The sequence below is a fragment of the Netta rufina genome (genome assembly GCF_964035555.1).
Source record: "Netta rufina genome assembly, chromosome: 14".
NCBI lineage: Eukaryota > Metazoa > Chordata > Aves > Anseriformes > Anatidae > Netta > Netta rufina.
The window spans coordinates 8,604,057-8,623,073 of NC_140137.1; the positions used below are offsets into that span (position 1 = coordinate 8,604,057).

The window sequence follows — 19,017 nt, forward strand, 5'->3', positions numbered from 1 at the left end:
TCTACTCTGCAGTCACAGTCTTTATCTGCATCATGGACAACATCCTACTTCTCACCATTGGTGAGAGCAGAAGGAAAAGGGCATATAATTCTCTGACACTTTACTGAAAGAGAGATATATCAAAGTAGTTCTTTTCTAGTAGATCTTCCAGTCTTTTCAGGGGTCTCTGCCACACTCGGGCCCAGTTCACAGCAAACAAGGCAAAACTGTGAAAATTGCACAAATGAAGGACTTCACTGTCACTCTACAGATCTTCTTTTTTAAAAAATCTCCCTCAACATTAGATAGAATGAAATTCAAGGGATGTACTTCCATTAGTCAGGAGATGTTTCAGGCTGTGTGTGGTGATAATTTGAAAGGCCAAATCCCAGCTGGAACTCAAGCTGGTTATTAGTCTTAAAGACATCTAAGATGGTTTTCTAAATGCAAAAACAAGAAAAAGAGGACCAAAGACAAGCTCCATCCATTAGTGGATGTGGAGGAGAAACACAGTGACAAGAGATGATCTCCCTAATGCGTTTTTCGTCACAGTCTATAGCAACAAGACCTATTTTTCTCTGGGTACCCAATCTCCTGACTACCTGGTAGATAGGGACAGGAAGCAGAATGAAGACCTCATAATCCACGAGAAAAGGGTCAGCAACCTGATAAACTACTTAGACATATGCAAGTCTATGGGGCCAGAAGGATAAGTGACGTGTCCTTTGTTTGGGTCACAGCAATCCCATGCAGTGCTATAGACTGGGGAAAGAAGACTGGCTGAAAAACTGTCTGGCTGAAAGCTACCTCTGAATGTTGGTCAGTAGCCAGCTGAATATGAGCCAGCAGTGTGGCCAAGAGATCCAGCAGCATCCAGACTTGTATCAGAAATAGTCCACCCAGCAGGACTATGAAAATGATTGTCCCTCTGTACTCGGCTCTCGTGAGGCTGCACCTCAAATACTGTGATCAGTTTTGGACCCCTCACTACAGGAAGGTTACCGAGGTGCTGAAGCAGGTCAAAGCAGGGCAACGGAGCTGTTGAAGGGTCTAGAGAACAGATCTCATTAGGAGTGGCTGATGGAGATGGGGTTGTTTAGCTTACAACATAGGAGGTTCAGGACAGATCTTATCATGTTCTACAATTACCTTAAAGGGAGGCTACAGCAAAGTGGGAATTAGCCTTTTGCCAGGAACCATGGGATAAAACAATAGGAAATGGCCTCATATTGCTGCAGTGGAGGTTTACATTGGATATTAGGGAATTGTGTTTCACTGAAAAGATTGTGAAGTATTCAGCAAGGCTGCCCATCGATGTAGTTGAGTTGCCAACATTGAAGGTCTTCAGAGTTGTGTATATGGAGAGCTTAGTGATGTGGTTTAACGGTAGACTTGGCAGTGATAGAGTAAATGTTGGGCTAGATGATCTAAGAGCTCTTTTCCAACCTAAATGATTCCAGGATTCTATGAACACAGCTGTTGTCATAGCACGTGTCTGTTATCAAAGCTACTTCCAGCTCCATTCTTCAGAGGTCAGGGTTCAAAGGATCCTCTTTCCACCGAGAGAACATCACACACAAAGAATTCTTGAACTGCTCCCAGCTGTTATATTTACCTTCCCTATTCATAACAGGCAGAAGGACTTCATTAAAAGAACAATTGCCCAGCCCACTTCTTCACAATGTGCACAGAGACTATACCATGGACAGCTCTAAAGACATTTCTTTCCACTACATTAACATGACCTAACATTGTGAAGACAATAAATGTTACGCAGCTTGTTTATACACATTTATATTTCTTATATTTAGAAATTTTTCAGTATTCATAATAGTAGACCACATAACGTAGACAGTAGGGGAGGAATTCTACAGAAGGCTCTTTGAAAGATCCCAATAATATCAATAACATTTCTCAGGAAAAACCTATTGACCAGACAGACTTCAAAGAGCATAAACCACAGCTTTGTGGGGAATGGAATAACTAAAACAAGAGAAAGGACCACCAGCCCTTCTACAGCCCCTCACACAACATTCCCTCAAACCTTCATAACTTCAATGCTTTTCTTTCACCATCAGAATTTGCAAGCAAATCTCACCAAAGGAAAAGTTCAACAAACCTTTTCCCAATCTCACGCACAATGTACAAGCACACCTTCAAAGTATACCATGAAGGGAGCTACATTTCTCTGCAAGTATCTAAAGTCTCCTAAAGAGATAAGAGAAAGAGAGGATTCTTTCTGCAACAAAGACTGGTCTTCTTCAATACATCACTAAGGAAATGTCTCTCTGCTTTAACTATATGTGCTGCACTATAGAGACACGTCTCTTCGACTAAAATCATGTTTACATCTACTCCCCAGACAAAAAAAAAGGAGAACACAAACACCCTGGTATCTCCAGTCTTCCACATGAGCTCTGACTTTGATGAAATACAAACCTACTGGCTAACATAGCCAAGGCACATGGACACATAACACATTCCCCAACAAAGCTATGCTGCTACTGACAACACAACCTACATGCAGGGAAGAAACACCAGGAAAAGAAAATATTGGACCAGCAGTACAAAGAAGCATTCAAAAAGAAAGTGTGGTAGAGAAAATCACTGGACCTGGGACAGTCTTCTCTCTGCACTGGAAAATGCCTCCCTAAACCACCTAGACATCACTGAGGTCCTGAGCTGCAAGCAAAGCCCTAGAGAGTTCATATAGACTTCATTTTAAGAAATGTTCATCAGCTGTCATCTGATTTTCCATGAGGTGGCCTGCTCATAGTCAAAGAATATGAAAATGGAAAGGCCATACTATATGGAACTTTCTCATGCCACGTCTCGTGAACAATGAGGACAGATTCAGTTTCAGATTTGGTTTCATTTCCCATATACACAAATATGTGTCTCCAGATGGCTGATAGGACCTTCTCAAGGCAGATAAGGACTTGCTGCAGTACAAACTCTGCATTTTCAAATGTAAAGGTCCTAGACAGAAAAGGGAAATATGAAGCACAACCTTCCTGAGAACAAAGACCTGAAAATGGAATTATAGCTATGAAGAAACTCTTTGGCACAGACTTACAATAAATAGGAAGGAAGTAATGAAGATTCTAACAGGAATTTAAGCCATAATACGCAGACATCATAACACCACATGCACAGTTTTTCTGCAAAGCATTTTATTACCAGAGATATTTAAAGATACCCTACAGGGCAAGAATACCAGGATAAAATGGTGCATAAATGCTGCAGGAATTGGCACAAATTAGGAAGTCAAACCTTTGACTGAACGATATCACTGCTGAGCTACTTCTTTTCCACATTCAAAAAACAAACAAACAAAAAGCAATAAAATTAAAAAGAAACAAATAAAAAAATATTACACTCACCATCTTTGCTCTGCATTCACAGCATTCATTTGCACCACTCACAACATCCAAGTTCTAGCCATATGGAGGCCACTGGCAAGAGCATTTCATCCAGTGACATTTTAAGGAAACATGAGGATATCAAAGACTTTGTGCCGACTGCAGCAAATATTCATGCTGTGTATGGGAACAGCTCCCACAGTCCAACAACTCATAACACATCTTCCAGTCTTTTCAGGGTTCTCGGGAACATGAGGCCACGTTTTGTCACTGACAACAAAGAAGGCAAGTATGTGAAAACTGCAGGACAAGAAACAGAATCCAATCTCACACTTCACACAACATTAACCAAGCCAAATATTTTGCAACACAAATTCAAGTGATGAAGACTAAAAGGACGCGTTGCCCAGACCATTATTTCACCACACACAAAAAAACAGCAGCACAGATTCATATAGACATCTTTTTGCATAATCCATCTTCATGAAGCATCAGAAAAGTTGCTTAGAGTATGGAAGTATGGAGGAGAAGTAGCCAAATGACACACTGGGCCATTAAGATTTTATTAAAAGACAAGCTCGAACTACTGCATGTGAGCTATTGGGAGGCTACCTTTTAACTTCCTGGTAGTCTCAAGAGTACATTAACACAGAAGAGTGAAAAACAAAACAAAAACCTGCATGATATATGCCAGGGGATAAAAGGAACAACCAGCAGATAAGTGGGAAAAAAAGTTAGAAGATCATGTAGAGTAGAGTTGCAGGGAAAGGCCCCCTCTTGTCTCCTGACTTCCGCAACATCTGTAACGCTGGCAGTGGAGCCCACACTTGGCTCCCTTCACAAAAAGGACAACAACGTGATACGAAACAAAGCCGTGCCGTGCTGAGAAGGAAACCTGCCCACTCAAGAATGAGAGCAGTAAATTTTCAGAAAAACAAAGAGAAGTGAAGACAAAAAGGAAATCCTGCATGATACATGTCAGGGAATGAAAGGAGCAACCACCTGGCATGTGGGAAAAAAAATAGGAGTTCATCTGGAGCAGAGCTGAAGTCAAAAGCCCGCGCTCAAGTCCCACATTCCACATTACCTTTCAGAGTTACCCAAAACCCACTGCCTAATGAAGCTGAGCGTTGCTCAGCACCAAACCTCCCCAGCCGGAAATGACAGTGGGGAGGGAAAGGCAAGGAGAAGGAAGGGAGGCAAGCGCCGACAGGGAGGGCGTCGAGGTGTCCGGAGCGACTGACTCACCGGGAGGGCGTCGGGCGGTGCGCCGCGGGCGCCGGCAGCGTCTTCCCCGAGCAGCGGCGCGGCCTTGTCGGGCGCCGGCCGCGCCGGGAGGGTGTTGCAGCAGCTGTCGGCCGCCCAGCGCCGCTGGCTCTTGCGCGAGTCGGCGGTGAGCGACACCTCGTGCGAGTAGGAGTGCAGGAAGGCGCGGACGCCGTCGATGCCCACGAAGTGCGAGGCCGGCACGCCGCGCAAGGCGCCGCTGGCCGGCGGCAGCAGCTGCGAGCGGCGCCAGCGCCGCAGGCGCAGCGCCAGCAGCAGCAGCAGGAAGGCGACGAAGAGGCACGACACGGCCGCCACGGCCAGCACCAGCCAGCGCGTCAGGCTGCCGCCGGGCTCGGCCGGCGCCGCCGCGCTGCCCAGCTCCGACAGCAGCTCGGCCACGCTCTCGGCCAGCACCACCGTCAGCGTGGCCGTGGCCGACAGCGCCGGCCGGCCCTGGTCCTTCACCACCACCACCAGGCTGTGCCTGGGCGCGTCGCGGGCCAGCGGCGAGCGCGCCGTGCGCACCTCGCCGCTGTGCAGCCCCACGCGGAACAGCCCCGGCTCCGTCGCCTTGGCCAGCTCGTAGGACAGCCACGCGTTCTGCCCCGCGTCCGCGTCCACCGCCACCACCTTGGCCACCAGCGCGCCGGGCTCCGCCGAGCGCGGCGCCAGCTCCACGCCCGTCCAGCCCGCGCCCGACGCCGCCGCCGCCGCCATCGGCGGGTACAGCACCTGCGGCGCGTTGTCGTTCTCGTCCACGATCAGCAGCCGCACCGACACGTTGCTGCTCAGCGCCGGCGCGCCGCCGTCCTCCGCCCGCACCCACAGCCCCACCTCGCGCACCTCCTCGTAGTCGAACGAGCGCAGCGCGTACAGCGCGCCCGTCTCCGCCTGCACCGACACGTAGGACGACAGCGGCGCGCCCCGCACGCGCCCCTCCGCCAGCCGGTAGCGCACGCGCGCGTTCTGCCCCCAGTCCGCGTCCCACGCCCGCACCGTCAGCACCAGCGCGCCCTCGGCGTTGTTCTCGGGCAGACGGGCGCTGTAGCGCGCCTCCGCGAACACCGGCGCGTTGTCGTTCACGTCCAGCACGCGCAGCGCCAGCACCGCGCTGCTGCGCAGCGACGGCGACCCGCCGTCCGACGCCCACACCGTCACGTTGTACTCCGACACCTCCTCCCGGTCCAGCTCCCGCGCCGTCACCACGCTGTAGTAGCTGCCCACCGAGCTCCGCAGACGGAACGGCACGTCGCCGACCAGCGAGCACCGCACCTCGCCGTTGGCGCCCGAGTCGCGGTCCTGCACGTGCAGAAGGGCCACCACCGTCCCCGAAGGCGCGTCCTCCGAGATCTCGCTCAGCGCCGACGACACAGTCAGCTCGGGCGTGTTGTCGTTAACGTCGGCGACCGAGATCGCGACTACAGCCGTGTCGAAAAGGCCGCCGCCGTCCTGTGCCTGCACCCTGAATCCGTAGGAGTCTCCTTCCTCGAAGTCCAGGCTCCTCAACAGCCTGATCGATCCCGTCTCGGGATCCAGGTAGAATTTGTCTGTTTTTGCTGCTGTCACTTTTATGACCGAATACTTGACCTCGCTGTACAGTCCTTCGTCGGCGTCGGTGGCCGTGAGGGTGAGGAGCGTGGAGCCCACGGGCACGTCCTCGGGCACACGCACCGCGTACACCGCCTGGCTGAACACGGGCGCGTTGTCGTTGGCGTCCAGCACAGACACGCGGATGCGCGCCGTGCCCGTCCGTGCCGGCTCGCCGCCGTCGCTCGCCCTCAGCACCAGCTCGTGAAACGCCGCCTCCTCCCGGTCCAGCGCCTTGGCCAGCACCAGCTCGGGACGCTTCTCGCCGTCGGCTCCCACCTGCACGGACAGCGAGAAGTGCTCGTCGCCGCTCAGCTCGTAGCTCTGCAAAGAATTCCTTCCTAAATCCGGGTCGTGTGCCACGGCCAGAGGGAAGTGCGACCCAGGAGCAGTCGTCTCGCTTATTCTCAGTTCATCTTCAGGCTCTCCGAAACTAGGCGCGTTGTCGTTAATGTCGGTGATTTCCACTTCGATCTCGTAAACTTTCATCTCGCCCTCCACGATCACCTCACAGCGCAGCACGCATCGCTGCACGCCCTCGCACAGCTGCTCTCTATCTAGCCTCTCCGCCGTCAACAGGTGGCCGCTGTTCGCATGCAGAGAGAAATACTGCGTCCTACCTCGGTCCAGGATGCGGACGCCACGGTCGCGGAGTGCCGCCAGCTGCAGCGCCAGGTCCTTGGCCACGTCGCCCACGAAAGAGCCCTTGGGCAGCTCCTCGGGCACCGAGTAGCGCAGCTGTCCCCACGCCGTCTCCCACGCCGCAACCAACACGCAGCACAGCAGCGCTCGCTGCCTCCGGCCCCGGCGCCCTTCTCTCGTCGCGCACATCTCCGACACGGCCCCGCCGACACCGGACGCCCGCGGACACCTCCCCGCTGGAGCCCCGACTCTTCGCCTGCGGCTACGGATCAGATTCTCCCTCCGACTGACGCTTCGTTTCCCGTCCCCGGCTTCGGCCCCGCGGCCGCCCATTCACGCCAGCCTTTCCTCCTCGGTGCAGCACAGCCGCGCACGGCGGGGCCGCTCGCAGCCCGCACGGCCGCCGACAAAGCGAGCGAGCGAGCCGGGCTGCAGCGGGCGGGGCTGGCTTCAGCGCTCCGCTCCTTCCTCTCCTCTCCTCTCCTCCGTGGTGAACAGCGGCGCCCGCAGCCTCCGCCCGGCACTGCACGCACGGCTCACAGCGAGCGCCGCCGCCCTGCCTCTTCCGCGGAAGCCTTCGGTCGCCGCGGTCACGTCGCCACGGCACATTCCCCTGTGACACGGCCCAGATTCTTCTTTTCGTTTGCTTCTGCAACGCCTTCTCTTCTTCGAGGAGAAGGTCGAATGCATTCTGGTCTTCACGGCGGTTACGATCAGAATGAAGGTAGAGGTCTCTTCTTGATATCTTGGTTGTACTGCATGGCAGGTAAAATTATTCGTGTTATTTCTTCCTCAAAGTAATTATCCCTCTTACACCACGTTTGCAGAAGGACATTCACTTCAACGAACTGGAGAGATCATTCTTGCACTCATTCTTGAATGGACGTTTTCTACTCTTTTCAACACTTTAGTTCGTACATTCATTTATAATTAGTGTTGTCGTTCCAATGTCAACAACTGATATAAAACATTTCCCCCTGTAAGAGTGCAGCATCAAGAAATGAACAGGTCCCTTCAGCTCTCTGAGAAGCCTGGGCACTCACTCCACATCCCTGTTATTTAGCAACCCAGTCTAGGCACTCACCTCTTATTAGTGTCCCCCACTACAAATGCAGTCTTGGAGATCACAATAGCAGAAGGTGCTTTTCTAGCTTCCATTCACTTAAATGGTTTTCCATTAAAATGCCTACCCATAAAACAGAAGAAAACCCCAGGACATTCACTTTGAGTGTATCAGAGAACCATGGGACATGAGCATGCCAGTGTACACAGAGGGGTAGAGATGAGGGCAGTGGATCTCATTCTACACAGTCAGCATTCACATTCATGGCTAATGGTTATTACATCAGTACTTGGCATCAGTTACAGCCCTAGATTATTGCTTTCATGGAACACCTGCTCCCACAGTACCCTTCTGCTCTTCTTTGACTTCACCTTCATACATGGTGGTGACTCCAGTCTGCACCCTTTCACCTCAGACACCTCTACTACATAGGCACTTTTTGCCATATACTTTATTTTCAGGGATACATTATTGCCTCTAAGGACAGGGACACCATGATCAAAACAGAAATGGCATAGCCCTTGGCATCAGGCATGAAAAAAAGCATTCCCCAGCCAAAGACACACTGAGCCAACTATTTTACAGGCTCTAAGCCTGCTTCTCAGCCACTGGACTCTGCAGTCACAGTCTTTATTATGGACAACATCCTTCTTCTCACTACCCATCAGAGAAAATGAAAAGGGCATATAATTTTCTCATACTTTACTGAAATAGAAATATATCCAAGTAGTTCTCTCCACAGAAGGAAATATTCAAGTAAGTTCTGCAGGGGAACTGCTCCCCCAGTCCCACCATTCTAACAGATCTTCCAATCTTTTTAGGGATCTCTGCCACACTCAGGCCCAGTTCAAACATTCACAGCAAACAAGGCAAAAATGTGAAAATTACACAAATGAAGGATTTCATTGTCACTCTGCAGATGTCCTTTTTTCATCTGCCTCAACATTAGATAGAATGAAATTACAGGGATATGCTTCCTTTACTGAGGATATGTTTGAGATTCTGTGGGGAGAAAATTTAGAACGGCCAAAGCCCAACTGGAGATCAAGGTGGCTACAGCTCTTAAAGACATCGAAAATGATTTTATAAATCCATAAACAAGAAAAGGAGGACCAAAGACAAGCTCCATCCTTTACTGGATGTGGAGGGAAAACACATTGACAAGAGATGATCTCCCTAATGTGTTTTTGGTCTCAGTCTTTAGCAACTTACTAAACTACTTAGACAGATGCAAGTCTATGGGGCCAGAAAGGATCCACCCAACGGTACAGAGGGAGCTGGTGGAAGTGCTCACCAAGCCACTTTCCAATACTTATTTGAAGTCACAGCTATCTGGAGAGGTCCCAGTTGTCTGCTGGCTAGCAAATGTGATGCCCATATACAAGAAAGGCCTAAAGGACAATCTGGGAAACTACAGGCCTGTCAGTGCTGGGGAAGCTTGTGGAACAAAACAGCTTTAGTGCCATCATGTGGCACTTACAGGGCAACCAGGTGATCAGGTTCACTCAACGCGGCTTAATGAAAGACAGGTCCTCCTTCATGAATCTGATCTCCTTCTGTACAAGGTGACGTGCCAAGTAGATGAGGGAAAGGCTTTGGATCTGGCCTACCTTGACTTCAGTAAACTTTTGAACACTCTTTCCCACAGAATTCTCATGGAGAAAATGGCTGTTCATGGCTTGGACAGGTGGGCACTTTACTGGCTTGAAAACTGGCATGTTAGTCAAGCCCAAAGAGTCACTGTGAATGGCGTTAAATGGAGATGGATGTCGGTATCAAGTGGTGCCCCCCAAGACTCAATATTGGAGCCAGTTCTCTTCAGATTCATTTGTCAATGACCTGGATAAGGGGACTCAGTGCACCCTCAGCACATTTTCAGATGACACCAAGTTAAGCACAAATGTTGATCTGCTCAAGGGTAGGAAGGTCCTACAGATGTATCTGGATAGGCTGGACCAATAAGACAGGGCCAGCAGCATGTGGTCCAACAAGGTTAAGTGACAAGTCCGTTGTCTGGGTCAGAGTAATTCCATGCAGTGCTACAGGCTGGGGGAAGACTGGCTTAAAAGATGGCTAGCCAAAAGGGATCTCTGAGTATTGGTTGATAGCTGGCTAAATACGAGCCAGCAGTGTGTTCCGGGGGCCAAGAAAGCCAACAGCATCCTGAATTGTATCAGAAATAGTCTGGCCAGAGGGACTAGGAAAATGGTTGTCTCTCTGTACCCATCTCTGGTGAGGCTGCATGTCAAATGCTGAGTTCACGTTTGGACCCGTCACTAAAGGAAGGTTACTGAGGTGCTGAAGCAGGTCCAAAGAAGGGCAATGGAGCCATTGAAGTGTCAAGAGAACAGATCTTAATAGGAGCAGATAAGGGAGCTGGGGTTGTCTAGCCTAGGGAAAAGGAGGCTCAGGGCAGATATAAAATTCCTTTATGATTACCTTAAAGGAGGCTAGAGCAAATTGGGAGTTGGCCTGTTCTCCCAAGAACCATGTGATAGAACACTAGGAAAATGCCTCAGATTGTTTCAAGGGAGGATTACATGGGACATTAGGAAAAAAAATCACTGAAAGGGTTGTGAAGTTTTCATACAGGCTGCCCAGGGAAGTAGTTGAATCACCATCCTTGGAGGTCTTCAAAAAGTATTTACATGTAGCTCTTAGTTACATAGCTTAATGTGAGACTTGGCAGTGCTAGGTTAAAGGTTGGGACAGATGATGTAAGAGGTGTTTTGCAATGATTTTTTTCCACATGATTCCAGGATTCTATGACCATGACTGATGTCATAGGACATCTGTTAGAAAAGCCACTTTCAGCTGCATCCTTAAGAGGTCAGTGTTCAAAGGCTCCTCTTTCCAAAAAAAGACTTTCACACATGAAGAATTCCCAAAGTATCCCAACTGTTATGATTGCCTTCCCTATTCATAACAGGCAGAAGGACTTCACCAAAAGACCAATTGCCCAGTCCACATCTTCACAACGTGCACACAGTCTTCACCTTGGACAGTTCCAAAGACATATTTTTTTTTCCATAACATTAACATGACCTAATAAAAACATTGTGAAGAGAATAAATGGTATGCAGCGAGTTTATAAACATGGATATCTTTCAGTATTCATAGTAGTAGAGCATATAAGGTAGATAGTAGGGAAGGAACTCTCCAGAGAGCCAGAGGGCTCTCCCAAAGTTCCCCAAAAAGCTCAATAACATTTCTCAAGCAAAACCTATTCAGCAGACAGACTTCAAAGTGCATAAACCACAGCTGTATGTGGAATGAAATAACTAAAACAAGTAGAGAAAGGAGTGTCAGTCCTTCTACAGCCCCTCACACAACATTCCCCCAACATGTCACCTCAAACCTTCATAACTTCAATGCGTTCCTTTCACCTCTTGAATTTGCAAGCACAGATCACCAAAGGAAAAGTTGAACAGACAATTTCTCAATACCATGTAATGTGCACAATGACACCATCAAGGTATACCAATAAGGGAGGTACAGTTCTCTGCAAGTTTCTAATGCCTTCTAATGAGGTAAGGGATAGAGAGGAGCTGTTCTCCAACAGGGACTGGGTCATCGTAAATATATTGGTAAGTGAATGCCCCTCTGCACCACAGACACATTCCTCCTCTACTAACATCATGTCTACATCTACCACCCAGACAAAAAATAAATTAATAAAAAAATGGAGGAGAACACACAACTAAACTGATATCTCCAGTCTTCTGCACTAGTTCTAACTTTGTTGAAATGCGCACCTCCTGGCTTACTAGGGCAAGACACATGAACACATAACACATTCCCCAGCAAAGCTATGCTGCTATTGACAACACAACCTACATGCAGGGAAGAAACACCAGGAAAAGAAAATATTGGACCAGCAGGACCTTTTTCATGTTAAGTCTTGTAATCAATGAAGACAGACTCAGATTGAGCTTCTATTTCATTTCCTATATACACAAATATTTGTCTCCAGATGGCTGATAGGACCTTCTCAAGGCAGATAAGGACTTGCTGCAGTACAAACTCTGCATTTTCAAATGTGAAAGCCCTAGCCAGAAAAAGGAAAACATGAAGCACAACCTTCCTGAGAACAAGGACCTGATAATGGAATTATAGCTATGAAGAAACTCTTTGGCACAAAGTTACAATAAATAGGAGTGAAGTAATGAGGATTCTCACAGGTATTATAAGCCATAATATGCAGGCATCATCACACCACATGCACAGTTTTTCTGCAAAGCATTTTATTGTCAGAGAATTAAAGTTGCCATTCAGAGCAGGGAAACCAGGATAAAATGGAGCATAAATGCTAGAGGAATTGGAACAACATATAACGTTAAACCTTTGAATGATACTGAACCACTTATTTTCCACGTTAAAAAAATAAACAAAAAGAAACAAACAAACCAAACCACCAAACAACAACAAAAACAATAAAACAAACAAACAAGCAAAAACCTCTCACCATCTTTGCTCTGCATTCACAGCATTCATTTGTACCACTCACAACATCCAAGTTCTAGCCATATGGTGGCCACTGGCAAGAACATTTCATCCAGTGACCTTTTTAGGAAACACGAGGATATTAAAGACTGTCCTGACAGCACTAAACAGTCACACTGGGAATGGAAACAGCTCTCCCACTCCCATAAATCAAAACAGATCTTCCAGCCTTTTCAGGGTTCCCCAGCATTTTGTCATTGACAACAAACAAAGCAAAAATGTGGAAAGCACAGAAAAGGAACAAGAAAACCGGACAAGAATCCAATCTCAAACTTCAAGCAACATTTTCAATCCTAGTCAAATATTATGCAGCACAAATTAAAGCCTAAAAAGACACGTTACCCAGGCCATTATTCCACCACACACACTGAAACAGCAGCACAGAAGAATATAAAGAAATTTCTCTGCTCAACCCATCTTCATGCAGCAAGAGAACAGTTGCACAGAGTAGAAAGGAAAAGCAGCTAAGTGAAACATGAGGTCCTTGAATATTGTTTCAAGACCATTCCAATCCACTAAAACACCGTGCAGGCATTCTCATGCATTATTTCAATTCACTATTGGAATTTGCTGTTACCGAAAATAGTGAGTGCTGAATGGGTTAAGGAAAAGATGCATCTTGCCTTCCAGATATTCTTACATGGAAAGGAAAAGTCCACCTATTCCCTCACCAGAGCGGGGCCCATGAAAGCATATCACATTCCTCAACACAGCTATGCTCATAACTCAGCCTACCCAGGTAGACAAAAGACTAGGAAAAGTTAAAATCAGACAAGCAAAAAAAGCATTCAAAGAGAAAGTGTGGTAGAGAAATTCACAGGAAAGATGGCATGGTCTTCTCTGCATTCAGGAAAATACCTCCCTAGAGCACCAAGAAATGGCTTAAGTCTTAAGTCTTCCTCCGGACTGTACAGTAGAGACATCATAGGAGGACAAGCTCATCAACTCTCTTCAGTTTTTCCATGCTGTGCCCTGCATATCTGTCGTGGTTTAACCCGACCGGCAGCTAAACACCACGCAGCCGTTCGCTCACCCTCCCCCCTCCCTCTCTGGGACGGGGGAGAGAAATGGAAAGTGAAGCCCGTGAGTTGAGATAAAGACAGTTTAATAAGACAGGAAAAAAAAAAAATAACAAAAATAATAATAACAATAATAATAATGATGATACAATGGGGATAATACGAAAGTAATAATAGTATGTACAAACAAGTGATGCACAATGCAATTGCTCACCACCCGCTGACCGATGCCCAGCCTAACCCCGAGCAGTCCGGCTCCCTCCCCCCGGCTAGCCACCCCTATATATTGTTTAGCATGACGTCAGATGGTATGGAATACCCCTTTGGCTAGTTTGGGTCACCTGTCCTGGGTCTGTCCCCTCCCAGCTCTTACTGCACCCCCCAGCCTGCCCGTTGGCAGGACAGAGCAAAGGCTGAGATGTCCTTGGCTTAGTATAAGCACTGCTCTGCAACAATTAAAGCATCGGGGTGTTATCAGCACTCTTCTCATTCTAAGCCAAAACACAGCATTCCACCAGCTACTAGGAAGAAAATTAATTCTGTGCTAACTGAAACCAGGACATCTATCCACCCCTTATTCCATACCATTTATGTCATGCTCAGGTTACACTCTTTTCCATACATTCTAATTAGTCACCTATAGTAATCATGGTAGTGATAACATACAGTATAATATACTATTTAACATGGTGCAATTCAGTTCATGGGCTATTCTCACCCAGTATTAAATCTCCTTGAGGTACACACCGGACCTCTCCGTTCTTTTGCATCACCCACCAAGTATATCCAGGTCCCTGAGCGAAAACAATTCCACGAATAGGTTTGCCTTTTCCTGAGGCAGGAGTAGCCCAGACTGTTTTACCCAGCATATTTTTTACATGCACTACAGGAACTTTATCCCCATCTACAGTACGTAACAGGTTTGATTGGGCAGGTCCAGCTCGGTTGGTAGATCCCCTAGTATTGACTAACCAGGTGGCCTTTGCCAAATGCGTATCCCAGTTTTTGAACGTCCCAGCGCCCATTGCTTTCAAGGTAGTCTTTAACAGGCCATTGTATCGTTCAACTTTCCCGGAGGCTGGTGCATGATAGGGGATGTGATACACCCATTCAATACCATGTTCTTTGGCCCAAGTGTCTATAAGGTTGTTTCGGAAGTGAGTCCCATTATCTGATTCTATTCTTTCTGGGGTGCCATGTCGCCATAGGACTTGCTTTTCAAGGCCCAGGATGGTGTTCCGGGCGGTAGCATGAGGCACAGGATATGTTTCCAGCCATCCGGTGGTTGCTTCCACCATTGTAAGTACGTGGCGCTTGCCATTGCGAGTTTGAGGGAGTGTGATGTAATCAATCTGCCAGGCCTCTCCATATTTATATTTCAGCCATCGTCCTCCATACCAAAGAGGCTTTGACCGTTTGGCTTGCTTGATTGCAGCACATGTTTCACAGTCATGAATAACCTGTGCTATAGCGTCCATGGTCAAGTCCACCCCTCGATCACGAGCCCATCTGTATGTTGCATCTCTACCTTGATGGCCTGAGGTGTCATGGGCCCATCGGGCTATAAATAATTCACCTTTATGCTGCCAATCCAGGTCCACCTGAGCTACTTCAATCTTAGCAGCCTGATCCACCTGCTGGTTGTTTTGATGTTCTTCAGTAGCCCGATTCTTGGGCACATGAGCATCTACGTGGCGTACTTTCACAGCCAGGTTCTCTACCCGAGCAGCAATATCTTGCCACAATGCAGCAGCCCAGATAGGTTTGCCCCTACGCTGCCAGTTGTTTTGCTTCCATTGCTGTAACCATCCCCACAGGGCATTTGCTACCATCCATGAATCGGTGTAGAGATAGAGAACTGGCCATTTTTCTCGTTCAGCAATGTCTAAAGCCAGCTGAATGGCTTTCACTTCTGCAAACTGACTCGATTCACCTTCTCCCTCAGCAGCTTCTGCAACTCGTCGCGTAGGACTCCATACAGCAGCCTTCCATCTCCGATGCTTCCCCACAATACGACAGGACCCATCAGTGAACAGGGCATATTTCTTTTCATTCTCTGGCAACTGGTTGTACAGTGGGGCTTCTTCAGCACGACCCACCTCCTCCTCTGATGATATCCCAAAGTATTTGCCTTCTGGCCAGTCCATGATCACTTCCAATATTCCTGGGCGACTGGGGTTTCCTATTCGAGCCCGCTGAGTAATCAGTGCAACCCACTTGCTCCATGTAGCATCAGTTGCATGATGCGTAGAGGGGACCCTTCCCTTGAACATCCAGCCTAGTACCGGTAATCGGGGTGCTAGGAGGAGCTGCGCTTCAGTACCGACCACCTCCGAAGCAGATCGAACTCCTTCATATGCTGCCAATATCTCCTTTTCAGTTGGAGTATAGCGGGCCTCAGATCCTCTGTATCCCCGACTCCAAAACCCCAGAGGCCGACCTCGAGTTTCCCCAGGTTCTTTCTGCCAGAGGCTCCAGGTGGGGCCGTTCTCCCCGGCTGCAGTGTAGAGCACATTCTTTACATCTGGTCCTGTTCGAACTGGCCCAAGGGCTACTGCATGGACTATTTCCTGCTTGATTTGTTCAAAGGCTTGTCGTTGTTCAGGGCCCCATTCAAACTCATTCTTCTTGCGAGTTACTTGGTAGAGTGGGTTTACAATCAGACTGTAATTTGGGATGTGCATTCTCCAAAACCCCACAACACCTAGGAAAGTCTGTGTTTCTTTTTTGTTAGTTGGTGGAGACATAGCTGTTATTTTGTTGATCACATCCATTGGGATTTGACGACGTCCATCTTGCCATTTTATTCCTAAAAACTGGATCTCCCGTGCAGGTCCTTTGACTTTATTTTGTTTTATGGCAAAACCGGCTTTCAGAAGGATTTGGACTATTTTCTTCCCTTTCTCGAAAACTTCCTCTGCTGTGTCACCCCACACAATAATGTCATCGATGTACTGCAGGTGTTCAGGAGCTTCCCCCTGCTCTAGTGCAGACTGGATCAGCCCATGGCAAATGGTAGGGCTGTGTTTCCACCCCTGGGGCAGCCTATTCCAAGTATATTGGACTCCCCTCCAAGTGAAGGCAAATTGTAGCCTGCACTCTGCTGCTAGAGGGATGGAGAAAAATGCATTAGCGATATCAATTGTGGCGTACCACTTGGCTGCCTTCGATTCAAGTTCATACTGAAGTTCCAGCATGTCCGGCACTGCAGCACTCAGTGGTGGCGTGACTTCGTTCAGGCCGCGATAGTCCACTGTTAGTCTCCACTCGCCATTAGACTTTCGCACTGGCCATATGGGACTATTGAAAGGTGAATGAGTCTTGCTGATCACTCCTTGGCTCTCCAATTGACGAATTAGCTTATGGATGGGAATCAGGGAGTCTCGGTTGGTGCGATATTGCCGCCGGTGCACAGTTGTGGTAGCAATTGGCACTTGCTGTTCTTCGACCCTCAGCAACCCCACAACAGAGGGGTCCTCTGAGAGACCAGGCAAGGTAGATAATTGTTTAATGCCCTCTGTCTCTAAGGCAGCAATACCAAAAGCCCACCGGAACCCTTTTGGGTCCTTGCAGTATCCTCTTCTAAGATAGTCTATGCCAAGGATACATGGAGCATCCGGACCAGTCACAATGCGGTGCTTTTCCCACTCATTCCCAGTCAGACTCACTTCAGCCTCCAATACAGTCAACTGCTGAGATCCCCCTGTCACTCCACAAATATAGATGGGCTCTGGTCCTTTATAGCTCGATGGCATTATAGTACATTGTGCACCGGTGTCTACTAAAGCCTTATACTTCTGTGCGCGTGATGTGCCAGGCCATCGAATCCACACAGTCCAATAAACTCGATTGTCCCTTTCCTCCCCCTGGCTGGAGGCAGGGCCCCCCTAATCCTGGTCAGAATCTTCCTCGTTTCTGTGTTTGAAGGACTGTCTGCTGGAAGTTGGAGCAGCAAACTTTTCGGAGAATCCCTTTTTCCTGACTGTTTTCTTTTGCAACTCACGTACCCGTGCCTCTAGGGTCGCGGTAGATTTTCCATCCCACTTTCTCATGTCCTCTCCATGGTCTCGTAAGTAAAACCACAGGGTGGCACGGGGTGAGTACCCACCATATCGTCTTCCTTGTGTGGGTGAACGCCTACCCCTGACAGCTGAGACACTGCTTTGTACAGGTGCGAAGGAGAATAATCTCTCTTCAAGTTGGTGAACCTTTTCAGAAAGTTTCTCCCAAGTGTTCTCCTTTGGTCGGTGGGCACTGGTTGGTTCAGGTGGGGAGGACAATAGATTCTCTTCAAGTTGGTGAACCTTTTCAGAAAGTTTCTCCACAGCTGAGACGCAGGCCTGTAAGGAAGAGGAGAGACTTTCTTCGTACTGCCGGAGTTGTTTAGCCGCTTCACCCACTGTGGGTTCCTCATCCTCTTTCCAGGCCATTATTGCCAATGAGCTGGCATATGATGATGGTGCACTCCGTACAAACTTCCGCCACATGGGTCGTGTACACTTGACTTCATCTGGATCTGTGGATGTTTGTTTGAGGTCTGGATCCTCATAAATCACTTCCCGTACGGCTAATTCCCTCAGGTACTGGATTCCCTTCTCCATAGTGGTCCACTTGCCTGGTAGACATAAAATATCTTCCTTGAAGGGATACCTTTCCCTCACAGCTGAGAGGAGACGCCTCCAGAGGCTGGTGGGTCGTGCTCCATCTGCAATTGCTTTGTCAATGCCGGCGTCTCGAGCAAGGGATCCCAGCCGCTTGGCTTCCCTGCCGTCTAATTCCACACAATTGGCTCCAGAGTCCCAGCACCGGAGCAGCCAGGTGACAAGCTGCTCACCTATACAGCGACCAAAATCTTTTCGCACATCTCGTAGCTCGCGCTCGTTTAGGCTTCGGGTAGTTACTGTTGCTCTTTCGGCATCCTCATCTTCCTCCTCCTGAATCCTTGACGGCCCAGCGTCGTCATCATCTTCGTCATCTCTATACTTAGTTTTGGCAGAAGCCTTACCTGGATTGGCAGAAGACTCTCTGCGTTCTAAACGACTTGAATTTCTGTACCATATTTTCACCTTCTCTACAGGGGCAGCTTGCACTGCTACTGCTCGTTTCTCTGACTTTGTTACAGGGTCTGCCACAGGGGTTGGAATGCCCTCTGCAGGGTCAACTTGCACTGCTACAGCTCGTTTCTCTGACACGGCCACAGGAGCTGGAGCGGCTACAGGAGCTGGAGCAGTTGCAGGAACTGGGACTGGAGCAGCTGCAGGAGCTGGGACTGGAGCGGCTGCAGGAGCTGGGACTGGAGCGGCTGCAGGAGCTGGGACTGGAGCGGCTGCAGAATCCACCGTAGGGGTCACAGTGGCCGTTGGATCTGTCACAGGGTTTGGAGTGGCCGCAGGGTCTGTCACTAAGTTGACAGCAGTATCAATGGCAGCTCGATAGGCATGAGCCAGGCCCCAGCACGTTACAATGATTTGTGTTACTTTGGAACTGCCAGAATCATTACACCTTTTTTTCAAGCATTCTGCCAGTTTTTGAGGATTTTGCCATTGTTCAGGGGTGAATTTCCAACACACTGGGGGTGCCAACTGCTCTAGAT

General features: G+C 48.7%; 2 protein-coding genes across 2 annotated transcripts in view; both read right to left on the reverse strand.

The window, feature by feature from the left end:
* Positions 1 to 19,017, reverse strand: part of LOC311214689 (uncharacterized protein) — a gene marked incomplete at its 5' end in the record, with an annotated part of 104,582 nt that overhangs the window by 60,610 nt on the left and 24,955 nt on the right.
* On the reverse strand, positions 315 to 7,028 carry LOC311214676 (protocadherin gamma-A2-like; the record flags this gene model as incomplete). The annotated part of the gene is made up of 2 exons (XM_084295403.1): positions 315 to 419; positions 4,590 to 7,028. 2 exons carry the CDS (start codon positions 7,026 to 7,028, stop codon positions 315 to 317), a joined length of 2,544 nt encoding a protein of 847 aa, XP_084151529.1.